The following is a 19,939-nucleotide window of genomic DNA, read 5'->3' as shown; positions in this document are numbered from 1 at the left end:
CAGCATCTCAATAGGATTCAGGTCAGGACTTTGACTAGGCCACTCCAAAGTCTTCATTTTATTTTTCTTCAGCCATTCAGAGGTGGACTTGCTGGTGTGTTTTGGATCATTGTCCTGCTGCAGAACCCAAGTTCGCTTCAGCTTGAGGTCACGAACAGATGGCCAGACATTCTCCTTCAGGATTTTTTGGTAGACAGCAGAATTCATGGTTCCATTTATCACAGCAAGTCTTCCAGGTCCTGAAGCAGCAAAACAGCCCCAGACCATCACACTACCACCACCATATTTTACTGTTGGTATGATGTTCTTTTTCTGAAATGCGGTGTTACTTTTACGCCAGATGTAATGGGACACACACCTTCCAAAAATTTCAACTTTTGTCTCGTCAGTCCACAGAGTATTTTCCCAAAAGTCTTGGGGATCATCAAGATGTTTTCTGGCAAAAATGAGATGAGCCTTAATGTTCTTTTTGCTCAGCAGTGGTTTTTGTCTTGGAACTCTGCCATGCAGGCCATTTTTGCCCAGTCTCTTTCTTATGGTGGAGTCATGAACACTGACCTTAACTGAGGCAAGTGAGGCCTGCAGTTCTTTGGATGTTGTTGTGGGGTCTTTTGTGACCTCTTGGATGAGTCGTTGCTGCGCTCTTGGGGTAATTTTGGTCAGCCGGCCACTCCTGGGAAGGTTCACCACTGTTCCACTGTTTTCGCCATTTGTGGATAATGGCTCTCACTGTGGTGCTCTGGAGTCCCAAACCTTTAGAAATGGCTTTATAACCTTTTCCAGACTGATAGATCTGAATTACTTTCTTTCTCATTTGTTCCTGAATTTCTTTGGATCTTGGCATGATGTCTAGCTTTTGAAGATCTTTTGGTCTACTTCACTTTGTCAGGCAGGTCCTATTTAAGTGATTTCTTGATTGAGAACAGGTGTGGCAGTAATCAGGCCTGGGTGTGGCTAGAGAAATTGAACTCAGGTGTGATAAACCACAGTTAAGTTATGTTTTAACAGGTGGGGCAAACACTTTTTCACACAGGGCCATGTAGGTTTGGATTTTGTTTTCCCTTAATAATAGCAACCTTCATTTAAAAACTGCATTTTGTGTTTACTTGTGTTATCTTTGACTGATATTTAAACTTGTTTGATGATCTGAAACATTTAAGTGTGACAAACATGCAAAAAAATAAGAAATCAGGAAGGGGGCAAACACTTTTTCACACCACTGTATATATATATATATATATTAAAACATGTCTCTTCCATTTATGTCAAATGCATCTATTTATTCGAATCATCAAAACAGATTTTCAAGACTGACAATTTATTACCTCTTATTTTCATTAAATCAACTTATACCACAGGTCTGTTAAATGCTTGATTCTGATTGGTTGAAGGACGTTCTAATGTGTGCAATAATTTTTCAAATAAACGCATGGCTTTGAAGTAGTTCCAGGTCTTGACCGCATAACGGTTCCATATCACTTGCCAAATGATTTCAGTTATTTCAAAGAATCCTTCAGGCTAACATAACAAAATAACCAATTAAAACAAAGACATTGGTTAAGTACATTGGATAAGAATGACAATGTCTATAATATCATAATTTTATTTCAATTTCGATTGAAAAGCTCCTTCGTCTCCCCCGCACCTAAACACGCTCACAAACATACATAAGCACGTGCATGCACACACACACGCACACATTGAGACTCGTTTCGTGAACAACAAATAGAGCCGAACCCCCCCGTGACTTGATCAATACAACAGTTTCTACATTATCTGAAATATCTGTGGGAAACACCCTCTGTCACGGAGAAACTCACAGAGGCAGAGAGATGGTCTCAATCGTGGGGTTTATTAAACAGGTGAATGAAGCAGTGATGTAAACAACAGGTGAGGCAATCCAGAAACAGATATGATGCAAACAGCAGGTGAGTAAAATCCAAACAGGGAAATATTGCGATGTGCAGATGAAAGGTTAACTCACAACAGTCCTTTGATCTTTGCAGGAAACGTAAACAACACAGGAGAGTCCAAGCGCTGGGGAATAAATGGAGGATGAACCGACATAAAACTCAGATGAGGAGAACAATAACAAGGTAAGTAATAAACCAGGTAAGTATAGACAAAACTAGGGAGTCCGTAGTCTTAGGGAGAACATAGATGAGAACAGACAATGAATGTGTGAGAGAGCAAGGTATAAATGCAGTCCTTGATTAGATACTGATGATGTGCAGGTGCGTGTAATCAGAACTCAGGGGAGAGTGAGCGCAGTGTCAGCAGTGAGGGAGAGGGAGAGCCCGGTAAATCCGTGACAGTACCCCCCCATAGTCATCCAGGATAAGCAATCTATCTACAGGAGTCTGCAGTTGCGTGTAAGTGTGTTTATTTCATTGTTTTACTTTGTTGAAGAGTGGTATTCATTGCTAGACTTGTGCTGTTTGTTTACTGTCTTGAACTCGCGTCGCTTATACGTAGGTTGGTGTGTGTGTGCTATATTGTTTTGACTTGTCCCAGGTTATTCACTGCTAGATTTAGCGTTGATTGTCCAGTGTGTGGAAAACTGTCATGGTTTTTAGTGTTTATAAACAGTGCTTCACTTGTTTTAGGGTATTATTTATTGCTAAAGTGCAGCATAATTTATTTGCGGTGCACAGAAGTTGCACTTGTCACCTCACGTGACCCTTAGTTTCTGTTGACCACGTGACTAGCTTTGTTGTGCTAAGTAGCATTAAGGCATGTCCTGCTTTTTCATTGAACGGCTCATTATCATCGCGTATATATTTGACTTGAATGCTGACGCGGAAGCGGCAGCGGAAGTGGAAGCCCTCGTGTAAAGCCCTCCTCGTGTGAAGACCTACTTGTGTAAAGACCAGCGAGTCTACCTGTGCGAGTCCACCGAGCAAGGACACCGACAAGGCGCCACTCACCATAGCACTTAAGTATCTTGTTGTTGTATCTCTTATTATTTTCCTTCTATATACAATCATGTCTAATTCACGAATAACACATGCCTTCAAGCACATCCCTGTTATCTGTTACAGACCGTTTACACAATATCGATGCAAGACCAAACGCAACCCACACAACCTACAGCTACTTTGCACTTCAGCAGCTGCTCTGCTCTCTTTCTCAGTGGGACTCTGGAACTGCCAGTCAGCTGTGAACAAAGCTGACTTCATTCCAGCCTTTGCCACGCAGTCCACCCTCAGCATCCTGGCACTGACAGAAACATGGATATGTCCAGAGGATACAGCAACACCTGCTGCTCTCTCCAACAACTTCTCCTTCTCTCACACCCCTCGACACACCGGCAGGGGCGGGAGAACAAGTTTGCTCATTCATAACAACTGGACTTTTTCAACACACTCTTAACTTTGTAACAATACTAGTTTTGAATTCCATGCTATTACTACAATGCAACCCACAAAAATACATATTGTTGTCATCTATCGCCCTCCAGGTCAGCTGACAAACTTTCTTGAGGAGTTGGATGTCCTGCTGTCCTCCTTGCCAGAGGATGGTAGGCCACTTGTGGTTCTTCGTGATTTCAACATACACCAAGACAAGCCCCAGGCCACTGAATTGAATACTCTCCTGGCATCATTTGACTTAGAAAAACTACACACCACAGCAACTCACAGATCGGGCAACCAGCTGGACCTCATTTTTACACGTAACTGTACCAACTCAAATATTCTTGTTACTCGTTTACATGTCTCTGATCACTACTTTGTTCAATTCAACATGACCCTCCCATCTACATTAAAACAGACTCCACCATTGGTTTCCTTTCGCCGTAACCTCCGTTCCCTCTCACCCTCTCGCCTTTCCACTGCTGTCTCTACATCTCTTCCTACACAAAATGTATTTACCACGCTTAATGTAAACACTGCCACAGACACACTAAGCTCTACTTTAACAACCTGTCTAGACAACATCTGTCCTATCCCCTCTAGGCCAGCACGTGCTACACCACCCAGCCCCTGGCTGTCTGATGTCCTTCGTGAACATCGGACTGACCTCAGGGCAGCTGAGAGGAGATGGCGGAAATCTAAAGATCCAGCAGATCTTTAGATAGGTAAATATCAGTCCCTGCTTGCAACTTTTTCAGATAACGTTAAATCTGCAAAAACCTCCTATTACCAGAACAAGATCAACAGCACCACAGACACTCGCAGCTTGTTTAGAACATTCAACACACTTCTCTGCACTCCCCCTCCACTGCCTGACACATCACTGACAGCAGATGTCTTCGCCACATTTTTTTACTAATAAGCTTACAACCATCAGCAATACATTCTCAGCACCACACCTTGTCAAACACCTGTCTCCTGTATGCTACTCTTCTGTCTCTATGTTCTCTCCTCTGACTGACACTGAGGTCTCTAAACTCCTCCTCTCCAACCACCCCACTACCTGCTCCCTTGACCCCATTCCTTCTCACCTTCTCCAGGCCATTTCTCCATCCATCCTACCTGCACTCACACACATAATTAACACATCTCTACTTACAGGCACTTTTCCCACTAAATTTAAGCAGGCTCGAGTAACCCCACTGCTGAAGAAACCCGCACTTAATCCCACACAAATAGAACACTACAGACCAGTCTCTCTCATCCCATTCATGGCAAAAACACTTGAAAGGGCAGTTTTCAATAAAATCTCTGCCTATCTCTCACAGAACAAGCTGCTGGATGACAATCAGTCAGGCTTTAAAAGTGGACACTCCACCGAGACTGCCCTGCTGTCTGTCACTGAGTTGCTGAGATGGGAAAAAGCTGAATCCAGATCATCGGTCCTGATTCTGCTGGACCTTTCTGCAGCCTTTGACACAGTCAACCATCAGATCTTACTCTCTACCCTCTCCTCACTGAGCATCACAGGAACTGTGCTTGACTGGTTTAATTCCTATCTCTCAGGTAGGTCCTTCAAGGTAGCCTTGAGAGGTGAGGTATCCAAGCCACATCAGCTACTTAATGGGGTACCTCAGGGATCAGTGCTTGGGCCACTTCTCTTCTCTATATACACAACATCACTGGGACCCATCATTCAGGCACATGGTTTCTCTTACCACTGCTATGCTGATGACACACAACTCTACTTGTCTTTCCAGCCCAACGACACCACAGTGACTGCTCGAATTTCTGCCTGCCTGGCGGACATCTTGGCCTGGATGAAGGAGCACCACCTGCAACTCAACCCAGCCAAGACTGAACTCCTTGTCTTTCCAGCCAGTCCTGCTGTTGAACACAACATCACCGTGCAGCCGGGTGCAACTACAGTAACGCCTTCCAAATCGGTCAGAAATCTAGGGGTAACCATCGACAACAGACTAAATTTCACAGACCACATCTCAAAGACTGCAAGATCATGTAGATTTACACTCTACAATATCAGGAAGATTCTGAACATTAGCCTTCCTCTCTGAACATGCCACACAACTGCTTGTCCAGTCACTTGTCATAACTAGACTGGACTACTGTAACACTCTCATTGCAGGCCTCCCTGCATGTGCAATTAGACCCCTCCAAATGATCCAGAATGCAGCAGCACGTCTGGTCTTTAATGAACCAAAGAGAGCACATGTTACACCACTCCTTGTCTCTCTCCACTGGCTGCCGGTTGATACACGTATCAAATTCAAGGCTCTGATGCTGGCATACAGAACAGTCATTGGGTCTGCTCCAGCATACCTAAAATAATTTATGCTGAGCTACACGCCCACTAGAAGCCTGCGGTCGGCTAAGGAACGTCGCCTTGTTGTACCAACACAAAGAGGCACCAAAACACTTTCCCGGACTTTCAGCTTCATCATACCACGTTGGTGGAATGACCTTCCCAACTCCATCCGTGAAGCTGACTCACTCTCTGTCTTCAAAAAACGACTAAAAACACATCTTTTCCATGAGCACTTAACCAGTCATTATAAAAAATAAAAAAATAAAAAATTCTGTTGCACTTTATTCTGATTTGAATACTATTATGATGCTAGTAATACTTTGTAATACAGCACTTTTCATACCACTGTCTCCTAAGATGAATCACTTATGTTTTCCTCTTTTGTAAGTTGCTTTGGATAAAAGCGTCTGCCAAATGAATAAATGTAAATGTAAATGTAAAAATAGAGAGTGGCTGGAATATTCTGTTGAATGGGATGCTGCATTTTGTTATAGTTGTTGTACATTTGGCTCAACCGGGGCAGATGTTGCATTCACAACTACTGGCTACAACAATTGGCACCATGCCCTTGTTCAAAATAAGGGACTAAAAGCATGAATCCAGCAAAGAACATATGTTAGCGATTGTACTGTGGAAGGAGAGACTTGCTAGAGTTAAGAAAGGTACGGGGGGGGGGGGGGGGTGTAACAGAATCTCTTGCAAGAGGAATTACAGAGAGAAGTGCCATATGTACATTGTTTAAACCACCAACTCCACCTGGTTATACTGCATGCCGTGTCTTCTGAAAGCGTGCTGGAAAACTTTTTTAATGTATGCAACTCTCTTTATAAGTACTTCAGAAAACCTACAGTGGCTGCTGTATACACTGGACAGAAGTTGAAGCGGTTGCTAGAATAACACTGGACTGGACACCTGGCCACAGTCACTGTGATTATAAAGTCCTTTAACAGCATTCTTTCCCTGCTCCAGCAGATTGAAGGCAACTAAACCAGCAGCACAGAAGTGAGGCTTGAGGCCACAGGGCTCTTGAAGGCCATCACACAGCCTAGTTTCCTCTTTATTGCCTGTATGGCACATAAAGTGTTGAGTTTGCTGGATCCTCCCAACACTCTTCTCCAAGCACCCAACACCAACCTATACACTGGTGTCAGTGTGGTCCAAAGTGCACTCAGGTGTGTGGTGGAACTGAGATGTGTAAGTCAGTTTGACTTGCTTTGGGAGGAATTTAACAAACAGAGAGTGACTGTAGAACCCCCTGCCGTCCCTGCACAGATACAACGAAGAGAAGTGAGTACACAGTGGAAAGACTATGTAGTGGATACAACTTTTGGTCAATACAGAGTGGATGGAGAAAAGTCAGAATGTAAAAGACTATATTTAAGTACCTTAGATGCAGTTGTTGGAGAAATGTCAACCATTTATTGAGAGAGACAGCAAGCTTACACAGGCCCTGAGTGATTTACATCCAAGGAGTGAAAGTTTTATGGATGGAGACAAAGTGAATCCACTCCTGGACTTAACGGGGATGGAATTTAAGGAAGCAGTTTTCTGTGGCACAGCAGTTTTTGCAAGAAGAAATTGCCAAATCCGATGAAAACTGGACAACTGCTGGCATTTTGCAAAGATACAGTGATGCTCTATCAGCCATGCCTACTGTGATGCAAACACTAAAGCTTGCTTTAACCTTTGGAAAATAAACTGCAACATGTTCATTTTCAACACTGAAGAATGTGTTCAGTAACCACAGAAGGAGTATACTTCACAAAAGAAAAGCAAATCTGATTCAACTTGTGATTGAGAGGGACCTCATATGCAAGTTCAGTGGAGAATGGAAGGAGAAACTACTGAGAAGATTCAGCACTTCATCTAGGAGGCTGCAGCTGTTCTGAATGTGGGTAAGAAAAAGCTTTTGGTTTTTGACTTACATGACAAACGTTCATTGTTCTATGATTCTGAAGCCTATGTATCACATCTAGATGTGTTTTTGTTCATGTTTTGTGTTCATGTCTTTTATTTTAAAGTTTAGTTCCTGTTCCTGTTCAGGTCATGTGGTTTCATGTTATGTTATTTCCTGTTTCCATGCCATGTTTGTTCCTGTTTCCTTGGTCATGTGATTTCATATTTCCCTTCATGTTCATGTGTCATGTTTTCATTGGTTTATTGTCTTGTTACCATGTTGTCAGTTCTGTCTTGTCATTGGTTATCATTGTCGTGTTTCTCCCTTGTCCATGTATTTAAGCCTCATGTTTGCCATTGTCCTTTGTCAGGTATTGTGTGTTTTAACGTTGTTTGGAAATCAAGTCAAGTCATGTTATGTCAAGCTATGTTAAGTCTAGTCCATGTTTATGTTTACTGTTCACAGTTTCTGGATTTCACATTTATGTAAACAAACTGCACTTGGGATCATTGCACTTCATCATCGTCTCTTTGTTTACCTTGTTGCCAGCCAACGTTACAGAATACTTGACTGACCAAAATGAACCCAGCAGTTCAGCGTCTTCATTTATGTCAGGGGAATCGTCCCCTGGAGGAATATGTAGAGGACTTTTGTGCTCTGGCCAGCAGGGTCGATTTTAATGAGATTGCCGTCAAGGACTGTTTTCGCTTTGGGCTGAATAAGCCAATCTCCTCCTTGATGCCAGGCGGCCAGAGTACCTACAGCCTGACTCAATTTATCGACCTTGCCCTACTGATATGTGGTTCATCGTTCACTGTGGGGGAGGTGGACGCCAAGCCAGTGTCCCACGTCATGGCCACTGAGCAAGAGTTCCACGTCATGGCTGCCGAGCCAGCGTCCCACGTCATGGCAGCCGAGCCAGTGTCCCACGTCATGGCAGCCAAGCCAGCATCCCACGTCATGGCCACTGAGCCAGCGTCCCACGTCATGGCCGCCGAGCCAGTGTCCCTCATCATGGTCAACGAGCCAGGGTCCCACGTCATGGTTGCAGTGCTTGCGCCATCTTCTGCCCCTAATCCAGAGTGTGCCCCATGCCATGTCACGGCCACACCAGAGTCAGCTCCATGCCATGTCACAGCCAAGCCAGAGTCAGCTCCATGCCATGTCACAGCCACGTCAGAATCTGCTACATGCCATGTCACAGCCACGCCAGGGTCTGCTCCATGCCATGTCACAGCCACGCCTGAGTCAGCTCCATGCAATGTCACAGCCACGCCTGAGTCTGCTCCATGCCATGTCACAGCCATGCCTGAGTCTGCTCCATGCCATGTCACGCCTCGGCCTGCTTCAAGCCATGTCAAAGCCACGCCTGAGTCTGCTCCATGCCATGTCACCGCCACGCCTGAGTCTGCTCCATGCATGTCACCGCCACGCCTGAGTCTGCTCCATGCCATGTCACCGCCACGCCTGAGTCTGTTCCATGCCATGTCACTGCCACGCCTGAGTCTGTTCCATGCCATGTCACTGCCACGCCTGAGTCTGTTCCATGCCATGTCACCGCCACGCCTGAGTCTGTTCCATGCCATGTCACTGCCATGCCTCAGCCTGCTCCATGCCATGTCACAGCCACGCCTCAGCCTGCTCCATGCCATGTCACAGCAAAGCCTCAGCCTGCTCCATGCCATGTCACCGCCACGCCTGAGTCTGTTCCATGCCATGTCACCGCCACGCCTGAGTCTGTTCCATGCCATGTCACCGCCACGCCTGAGTCTGTTCCATGCCATGTCACCGCCACGCCTGAGTCTGTTCCATGCCATGTCACTGCCACGCCTGAGTCTGCTCCATGCCATGTCACTGCCACGCCTCAGCCTGCTCCATGCCATGTCACAGCCACGCCTCAGCCTGCTCCATGCCATGTCACAGCAATGCCTCAGCCTGCTCCATGCCATGTCACAGCAGCGCCTCACAGCAATGCCTGAACTTGTCACAATAATGTCTCAGTCTGCTCCATGCCATGTCTCAGCCAAGCCCCAGACTGCTCCATGCCATGTCACAAGCAAGCTTTTGCTCCACGGTCCAGGCCCGCCTCCGCTCTATGATCCAGCACTCACGCCTGCCACAGCCAACGAGTCAGCATCCACGCCTACCATGGCCGAGTCAGGATACTGCCAACCATGTTACCATCTCATGCCATGTAGCCACGTCAAGTCGCCACAGCCCCCTCCCCCCAGCTCCCTCTTGAACTCTGTGTTTTTGTTTTGGGGCATCGGGATATGTCACATCTAGATGTGTTTTTGTTCATGTTTTGTGTTCATGTCTTTTATTTTAAAGTTTAGTTCCTGTTCAGGTCATGTGGATTCATGTCATGTTGTTCCTGTTTCCTTGGTCATGTGATTTAATGTTTCCTTCAATGTTCATGTGTCTTGTTTTCATTGGTTTATTGTCTTGTTACCTTGTTATCAGTTCTGTCTTGTCATTGGTTATCATTGTCATGTTTCTCCCATGTCCATGTATTTAAGCCTCATGTTTGCCATTGTCCTTTGTCAGGTATTGTGTGTTGTAACGTTGTTTGGAAGTCATGTCAAGTCTAGTTTAGTCCATGTTTATGTTTACTCTTCACGGTTTCTTGATCTCACATTTATGTAAATGAACTGCACTTGGGATCATCGCACTTCATCGTCTCTTCATTTACCTTGTTGCCAGCCAACGTTACACTACACCATCAACATTTTGTCAGTTATTAATATGTAATACCATTTCATAGAGAATGACTAGTTTATTAAAAATTCCTATCTGATGTTCTACTGCACCTAAATAAATTAGGCACTTTGACTAACCTTAATTTCTCACCAATTTAGGTGCTGTTTCCCCTGGTCCATGGTCCTATATTGACAGCTATACTTTGCATCTTTCCTGCTATAAAAGGCAAGCTCTTGACTCTCCTTGAAATGTTAACACATTAGTTGTAACAGCCAACACCAAAAGACAAATCGAAAAATGTTTTCATTCAATAATTCTACTGTTCACATTCATAGTTGTATGCTCTGTTATACCAAGTCAGTGGCGAGTTTGCACCCTGTGTGATATTTTTGAAAAGCTGTTGCAAATTTTTTTATTATTTTGCTGAATCTCAGTTGATAAGTTTCTGGTGATATTTAAAAATAATAATAATAAACTTCCCAGTGGATAATACCATGTTTGGTTTGGTTGTTCTATTTTCAGATGGGTTATGATTAGGAGCAGTGGCAGCCTTAAGCATCTGTGGGCCTGTTTCAAGAGCTAATGTGGGGCCCTATCACCCATAAAAAAACATAAAAGAGAGAGAAAAAAGCAAAGATTCAAGTTGGTTTTCATCAATATGGTATATTTTTGAACTTCACCTTAAATCCATTATGTGCACATTTAGCATCAACAGCTCAGCATAGAAATAATCCAAACAATTCCATTAATTAAAAACTGAAACAATGCCATTATTTTTGCTTTGGGATAAGGAGAAGCCTCGCCCTTCGGCAACTACTATTCAGCACTGAATAGCACTATGTGTTATGTATTAGCTGACATAACAGCTTAAACAATTCTCTCATAATAAATTAACAACAACAGCAATAACATATTTTGTTTGGGAATTAAAAGTGTCTGAAACTAATGGTAGTTGGCAATGAATTGCTCTTCATGCTCTTTCAGCACCATGGACAGCTCACTACAGGCTCGGAGAGCAAAAAGAAGAGGGAGAGTCAGAGGGGTAGCAAGCCAAGCCGGAGAGAGAAATTATGATTGTGGAAATCCAGTCAGCTGCCACAGCCACAAATATAGCTCTCTCTCTATACAGTGCATCCGGAAAGTATTCACAGCGCTTCAATTTTTCCACATTTTATGTTACAGCCTTATTCCAAAATGGATTAAATTCATTATTTTCCTCAAAATTCTACAAACAATACCCCATAATGACAACAGGAAAGAAGTTTGTTTGAAATCTTTGCAAATTTATTAAAAATAAAAAAAATAAAAAAATCACATGTACATAAGTATTCACAGCCTTTGCCATGACACTCAAAATTGAGCTCAGGTGTATCCTGTTTCCACTGATCATCCTTGAGATGTTTCTACAACTTAATTGGAGTCCACCTGTGGTAAATTCAATTGATTGGACATGATTTGGAAAGGCACACACCTGTCTATATAAGGTCCCACAGTTAACAGTGCATGTCAGAGCACAAACCAAGCCATGAAGTCCAAGGAATTGTCTGTAGACCTCCGAGACAGGATTGTATCGAGGCACAGATCTGGGGAAGGGTACAGAAAAATTTCTGCAGCATTGAAGGTCCCAATGAGCACAGTGGCCTCCATCATCCATAAATGGAAGAAGTTTGGAACCACCAGGACTCTTCCTATAGCTGGCCGCCCGGCCAAACTGAGCGATCGCGGGAGAAGGGCCTTAGTCAGGGAGGTGACCAAGAACCCGATGGTCACTCTGACAGAGCTCCAGCATTTCTCTGTGGAGAGAGTTGAACCTTCCAGAAGAACAACCATCTCTGCAGCACTCCACCAATCAGGCCTGTATGGTAGAGTGGCCAGACGGAAGCCACTACTCCGTAAAAGGCACATGACAGCCCGCCTGGAGTTTGCCAAAAGGCACCTGAAGGACTCTCAGACCATGAGAAACAAAGATTGAACTCTTTGGCCTGAATGGCAAGCGTCATGTCTGGAGGAAACCAGGCACCGCTCATCACCTGGCCAATACCATCCCTACAGTGAAGCATGGTGGTGGCAACATCATGCTGTGGGGATGTTTTTCAGCAGCAGGAACTGGCAGACTAGTCAGGATCTAGGGAAAGATGAATGCAGCAATGTACAGAGACATCCTTGATGAAAACCTGCTCCAGAGCGCTCTGGACCTCAGACTGGGGCGAAGGTTAATCTTCCAACAGGACAACGACCCTAAGCACACAGCCAAGATAACAAAGGAGTGGCTACGGGACAACTCTGTGAATGTCCTTGAGTGGCCCAGCCAGAGCCCAGACTTGAACCCGATTGAACATCTCTGGAGAGATCTAAAAATGGCTGTGCACCGACGCTCCCCATCCAACCTGATGGAGCTTGAGAGGTCCTGCGAAGAAGAATGGGAGAAACTGCCCAAAAATAGGTGTGCCAAGCTTGTAGTATCATACTCAAAAAGACTTGAGGCTGTAATTGGTGCCAAAGGTGCTTCAACAAAGTATTGAGCAAAGGCTGTGAATACTTATGTACATGTGATTTTTTCATCACTTGGGGTATTATGGGGTATTGTTTGTAGAATTTTGAGGAAAATAATGAATTTAATCCATTTTGTAATAAGGCTGTAAAATAACAAAATGTGGAAAAAGTGAAGCACTGTGAATACTTTCCGGATGCACTGTATATATATATAGTGTATAATTTTTTTAAGTGGGTGAATTATTCAGTTCTGGCATGTCAGTTGGGGTCCCTTTGGAGGGCGGGGCCCATTTCAATTGAAATGGGTTAAACATAGCTAAGACTGCCAGTGATTAGGAGCCATTGTCTATATATTTATTATATATTAGTGAGCACCCTCACTAATTTCAGAAGCACCCTCAGTGGTTTGGTTCTGGAATCGGGCCTGCCAGCATTACACTGCTGCGTACCCCTGGTTGCTATTGCTTAGATAATTTTGGCCTTGTCATTGTACAGTTATGCAGTTACATTACAAAACAAAATAAATAAAAAAATTATATAGTGACATCAGACACTATCCAGCCCGAGAGAATGCTGCCGCCCTGTGCGACTGCTTGCATTACCTATGCCAATACAACACTGCTCAAAGCAAACAGTTTTATTTAAATCTTAAGTTCATATTCATTTATAAACAACACAATACTAATGTTTTAACTTAGGAAGAGTTTAGAAATCAATACTGGGTGGAATAACCCAGATTTCAACCACAGCTTTCATTTCACATTTTTCAGCATTCCACCAGTTTTTCACATTGCTGTTGGGTGATTTTATGACACTCATGGTGCAAAAATTCAAGCAGGAATTCAAGACACTGGAATGGAATGGCTGCCATACATGTAGAGATGCTGATTTCAGAAACATTTGAAGTGGTCTCTTAATGTTTTCCAGAGCTGTACTGTTTTCATATAATACTTATATTATGATTTGTCAATAAATATCCTATTTAGCTAGTCTGGGAAGAGTTTGTTCTGAGGTAAGACACTTATTACATCATAACAACAAAAACAACTTTAAAAAAAATATGGAAATAATGTTTGTAAAGGTTCATGAGCTTTGGAAAGATGCTATATAAATAAAACTTGTGTTTTTAGCATACAGTATAGCGCAGGTGGCAATGGAGTTTTGATCAGATTGGTTAAGTAACATTACTTACATTGGAGTTTTAGTAGTTTTGCAAATATTTTTGCATCTGTGATTATTTAATAGATTTAATCATCTGAAATGTCTGCTAGCACTGTGCAAACTGTTAATAATGAAAGTGTAATATCAAGAATGGCCACTGAACCTTTTGAAGCTTTCATACAAGGCCGTTTCTAGGCATAGGCGAACTATCCAGTCGTCTAGGTCAGCACGATCAAGGTGGACTTCCTTGTTTACTCTACAACATTTTTCTTACATATCTAAAACATTTGCACAGTACTATACAGTATACACACGCACAAATAAGTTTCCTAAATTAATACAAAGACGTTCCTTATATGTCCTTTGTTTTTCCACAAATGGTCACAGAAGATGCATCCTAAATAGGAGAAGAAACACCTTACAGACGTATTGCAGACAAACAAACAACCTAAAAAATATGTCTTCCAGATCTAAACAACCAAATCAAATAGACATCTGGGTATTGTACTGTACATGTGCTATAAATGTCTTTTAGTTAATCTGAATTTCCAACTATTTACAAGATCTTGTTGGACCTGAAGGTGATTTATGCTCACTGTGACTACCTGGGCAATACTTTTTTACATGTCTATGTAGATTACTTGCTGCTCTGAAACATTTCCCACATGACAAGCAGTGATATGGTTCCTCTCCAGTATGGATTCTCTCATGTATTTTCAAGTTGTCTGACTGAGTGAAACTCTTTCCACAGTGTGAGCACTTGTAAGGTTTTTCTCCAGTATGAATTCTCTCATGTTGTTTTAGGTTCTGTGATCCACTGAAACTCTTTCCACAGTGTGAACACTTGAAAGGTTTTTCTCTAGTATGAATTCTCTCGTGTGTTTTCAAGCTGTATGACTGAGTGAAACTCTTTCCACAGTGTGAACACTTGTAAGGTTTTTCTCCAGTATGAATTCTCTCGTGTTTTTTCAGGTGTTCTGACTGAGTGAAACTCTTTTCACAGTGTGAGCACTTGTAAGGTTTTTCTCCAGTATGAATTCTTTGGTGCTGTTTCAAGTTGCCAGCTGTAGTAAAGGCCTTACCACATTCAAAGCACATATGAGCCCCCACACCAGAATGAGTCTTCTGGTGCTCTTTAAAATAGTTCAGGTGTGCAAAACTCTTTCCGCAGAAACAACACTTGTAAGGCTTCTCATTTGTGTGAGTTTTCATATGTTTTTTTAGGGCTGAATCCAAAACAAATGTTTTGCCACACTGATCACATTCAAATGGTCTTACTCCAGAGTGATAGCGGAGATGATCCTTGAAATAGTATACACTTGCAAAACTCTTTCCACACTGATGACACGTGTAAGGCTTCTCTCCAGTATGAATTCTCATGTGTGTATTAAGCTTGCATTTATATGTGAAACTCTTTCCACACTGAGAGCAGGTGAAAGTATTTTTGGCTGCTCTTCTTTGAGGCTTTTCTGGTGAGAAATTCTTGTTAGTTTTTGAGCCACTCAGAGATTTTTCTCCAGTTGTGAATTCATGATGTTTCTGATCCTGAAGTTTCTCCTCCACTTCATTCAGCTCTAAAATGAGCACAGTAAATTAACAAATCAATTCAAATGGGACAAATTTAAATCATCAAATTGAAACCTAATTTAATGGCTGAGCACAACAGACGTTCAGTATTTATTTGTGATTTTTGCTGTGCAAAATGTATATATTTATACCATCAATTCTGGCTTACAGTTGCATTTCATGATTATAAAATATGTATATTGAATGTGAGCCACAGTCACAGAAAGAAAGTCATGCATGTTTGGAACAACAAGAGGGTGAGTACTAGGGGTGAAAAAAAAATGGTATCGTATTGTATCCTATGATACAACACTCTCGATTCAATATCATACATATAGTACGGTTCATAAATACTTAATTGTGATTACAACCGGGCAATGCAACTTTGAGGGCTGTGAAACAGTCTCCTCCTTGGAGAGGCGGCACTGAGCCCTTCAAGAAAACAGAGCATATAGACTACTGTTATGGCCCTGGACTTTTTCTCTCTGTCTCACGGTGGCAGAGTGGGACAGTTGATGGTTGGCAGGGGGAATAATGTGTTTAATTGGTTTAATTCGGGGTATGTGAATACTAGTTACCTTTTTAGCTCAATTGCTCTGCTCTCCTCTTTGTGGTAGGATCACCTCTCCAGAGGAGTCACAGGTCCAACTCTCTGTTCGATACTCACCTGCAACCACCAGCTCCATACAGATGAAGTCAGAAGTTTACATACACTTAGGTTGAAGTCATTAAAACTCATTTTTTAACCACTCCACTGATTTCATATTAGCAAACTATAGTTTTGGCAAGTCATTTAGGACATCTACTTTGTGCATGACACAAGAAATTTTTCCAACAATTGTTTACAGACAGACTGTTTCACTTTTAACTATATCACAATTCCAGTGGGTCAGAAATTTACATACACAAAGTTAACTGTGCCTTTAAGCAGCTTGGAAAAATCCAGAAAATTATGTCAAGCATTAGATAATTAGCCATTTAGCTTCTGATAGTCTAATTGGCTAATTGTAGTCAACTGGAGGTGTACCTGTGGATGTATTTTAAGGCCTACCTTCAAACTCAGTGCCTCTTTGCTTGTAATCATGGGAAAATCAAAAGAAAACATCCAAGACCTCAGAAAAATAAATAAAATAAAATAATAATTTGTGGACCTCCACAAGTCTGGTTCATCCTTGGGAGCAATTTCCAAACATCTGAAGGTACAAAGTTCATCTGTACAAACAATAGTATGCAAGTATAAACACCATGGGACCACGCAGCCATCATACCGCTCAGGAAGGAGACGCATTCTGTCTCCTAGAGATGAACGTAGTTTAGTGTAGAAAGTGCAAATCAATCCCAGAACAACAGCAAAGTACCTTGTGAAGATGCTGGAGGAAACAGGTAGACAAGTATCTATATCCACAGTAAAACTAATCTTATATCACATAACCTGAAAGGCTGCTCAGCAAGGAAGAAGCCACTGCTCCTAAACTGCAATAAAAAAGCCAGACTACAGTTTGCAAGTGCACATGGGGACAAAGATTGTACTTTTTGGAGAAATGTCCTCTGGTCTGATGAATTTTTTTTTTTAACTGTTCGGCCATAATGACCATCGTTATGTTTGGAGTTAAAAGGGTGAGGCTTGCAAGCCGAAGAACACCATCCCAACTGTGAAGCATGGGGGTGGCAGCATCATGTTGTGGGGGTGCTTTGCTGCAGGAGGGACTGGTGCACTTCACAAAATAGATGGCATCATGAGGAAGGAAAATTATGTGGATATACTGAAGCAACATCTCAATATAACAGCCAGAAACTTAAAGCTTGGTCGCAAATGGGTCTTCCAAATGGACAATGACCCCAAGCATACCTCCAAAGTTGAGGCAAAATGGCTTAAGGACAACAAAGTCAAGATATTGTAGTGGCCATCACAAAGCCCTGACCTCAATACGATAGAAAAATTTGTGGTCAGCACTGAAAAAGCGTGTGCGAGCAAGGAGGCGTACAAACATGACTCAGTTACACCAGTTCTGTCTGGAGGAATGGGACAAAATTCCAGCAACTTATTGTGAGAAGCTTGTGGAAGGCTACCCAAAACGTTTGACCCAAGTTAAACAGTTTAAAGGCAATGCTACCAAATACTAACAAAGTGTATGTAAACTTCTGACCCACTGGGAATGTGATGAAAGAAATAAAAGCTGAAATAAAGAATTCTTTCTACTATTATTCTGACATTTCACATTCTTAAAATAAAGTAGTGATCCTAACTGACCTAAGACAGGGAATGTTTTCTACGATTAAATGTCAGGAATTGTGAAAAACTGAGTTTAAATGTATTTGGCTAAGGTGTATGTAAACTTCTGACTTCAACTGTATGATGTTTGTTTTGTTTAAGCCCCTAGACGTTTCTTTTGCTTAATCTAATTTGACTACATTTAAAATAAAACTATTTTTCTAATTGTATTTGGTGTTTTAATCAACTATATGTTGCAGTCGGGAACGAACTGGCCGTAACACTACATAGGCAAGTAGATTGTAGCGTTACAGCTTGTCGAATTTTAGTGTGACTTTTGAGTGATAAAACAGTCTTTCTTGTAACAGATTTAAAAATGACAGTCGATTGACATGAAAATGTAAACCAGTAAAGAAAGAAGCATACTTGAAGGAATAAAATCATGAATATCTTCATCTCTCTGTTGTTCCTCCACTGTGTTTTCTTCTTTTATCTCCTCCTGCTTCACTTCAATCTTCACTGGTGTCTGCAGCATCTGCTGTTCTCCAGCGTTACAGACAGAAGTCAGAGACTCTGTGGAGGTTTGATCACCCTGATTACTGTCACACACACACTTCTGAGCATCAGTAGAACAGAGTAAAGTGAGCTGTGAGTCCTGTGTGTCTCTGGATCTCTGTTCAGAGAGTTTGTCCAGCAGCCTCTGTGGTGTGGACTGATCTCTGTCGCTCCACACTGAATCCTGACATTCTGTGGAGGTCCCATCAGTCACACACACTGAAGATTGACAGGAAACCTTTTCCAGCTCCTGACAAACACAACACAATCACATCTGTACCGTTCATCATCACAAAGTCACAGTCATATCACATCATTCGAAACTTACTTACAATCTCAACTTTAACTCGCTCTAAACAGGTACAGCGTGAAACGAGATCTCTCTCCATCAGTTTTGTCTTCAGTGACGTCACCTCTTTCTTCAGCTGAGAGATTTCTGTGATGAAATCATCAATATCCAGCATGGACAGATCAGTTCCTACTGATTTACAGCAGATCACATCCACCTGCTCTCTCATGATGAACATCTGAACACAAAAACATCATCATTATAATGGACTGACATTCATCAAACTCAAAAACATTATTAAATTATTACACACAAGGACAGATCTGTTACACAAAATAAGTAATCCTGAGATTATATAAATATAAATGTGTGCTTTGTGTTTGTGTTTCATTTTCCTGAAATATGATCAGATATTAGCCCATATCAAGCTTTATTCAACATATAACGGCCTTCATTGAAATAATTTACAATTGGTCGCTGGATTTAACGAGCTCATTTATCAGAAATGTAACAGAATATTCTCAGATTTCTGCTTGTTTCTCCTCAAACTGAATATCTTAAAGCGTCCGTCACAAAACCGCCACATACAGCGATAATAAGATTATTTTACAATAATTAAAACACCTCAAAAACAACATGGACAGAAAACTACATATTAAAACAAATATAAATCTCACAAATTATGTAAAACACATTAAACAGGTACCGAAATGTGCACTCAAACTTTCAGTTATTCTTCTTCTTGCTGTTTTACGGCGGTTCGCAAACCCATTGGTGCATTACCGCCACCTATCGCCCATTTGGACCATCGACACTCTATTTACAAATAAAATACCTACATCACACTATCAAATTCACACTTAATTTCCTAACCCCGTCGGGGCTGCAGCTTCAGCTGGCGGTGCGTGTTCAGCTCCTCTAGCTTAAACAACAACAACAACAACAACAACAACAACAACAACAACAAAAAAAACCTTTCACCTTATATTCAATTAACTAGCCCAGAACTTTCCAGATATTTCATCACTATACATCTTTTATTAGGCCTACTTCCTATTTGTGGATTTAACTAAGCTGTTCTCCCTTTCTGCTTAACTCTTCTATTACACTCTTTCTTTCCACTCTATATTTCCTACACTGAACAATTACATGCTCCACCGACTCACTGACTCCACACACTTCACAAAATCCCGTTGGACATTTGCCTATTAAGTATAATGTACTGTTCATCCCTGTATGACCCAACCTTAGTCTTGTTATTTTATTCTCTTCTCTCCTTCTCCCTCATGATAATCTACCCTTTCCTACTGCTGGTTGAATTGCATACAAATGTCTGCCTTTTATTTCATTATCCCATTGCTGTTGCCATATGTTATTATTATTCTTT

The 19,939-nt window shown here is 42.0% G+C and overlaps 1 protein-coding gene across 1 annotated transcript; it reads right to left on the bottom strand.

Moving 5' to 3' along the window:
• Positions 1-10,976: 10,976 nt before the first annotated feature.
• LOC127418785 (zinc finger protein OZF-like) lies at positions 10,977-19,306 on the bottom strand. The gene is made up of 4 exons (XM_051659607.1): positions 19,259-19,306; positions 18,596-18,790; positions 18,135-18,513; positions 10,977-15,504 (listed from the first exon to the last, which is right to left on the bottom strand). The coding sequence occupies exons 2-4, from the start codon at positions 18,788-18,790 to the stop codon at positions 14,483-14,485; spliced, it is 1,596 nt and encodes a 531-aa protein (XP_051515567.1). The 5' UTR covers positions 19,259-19,306; the 3' UTR covers positions 10,977-14,482.
• Between the last annotated feature and the right edge of the window lie 633 nt (positions 19,307-19,939).

Source organism: Myxocyprinus asiaticus, chromosome 28 (genome assembly GCF_019703515.2).
Source record: "Myxocyprinus asiaticus isolate MX2 ecotype Aquarium Trade chromosome 28, UBuf_Myxa_2, whole genome shotgun sequence".
Lineage (NCBI taxonomy): Eukaryota > Metazoa > Chordata > Actinopteri > Cypriniformes > Catostomidae > Myxocyprinus > Myxocyprinus asiaticus.
This window is presented reverse-complemented; position numbering and strand designations above follow the sequence as displayed.

Excerpts from the sequence above, each read along its gene's own strand:
- LOC127418785 (XM_051659607.1), bottom strand. The coding sequence starts at position 18,790 with ATGTTCATCATGAGAGAGCAGGTGGATGTGATCTGCTGTAAATCAGTA. Across the intron at positions 18,514-18,595 it reads AGCGAGTTAAAGTTGAGATT|GAGCTGGAAAAGGTTTCCTG; the intron begins GTAAGTAAGTTT and ends TGTGTTTGTCAG. Across the intron at positions 15,505-18,134 it reads TCATGATTTTATTCCTTCAA|AGCTGAATGAAGTGGAGGAG; the intron begins GTATGCTTCTTT and ends TGCTCATTTTAG.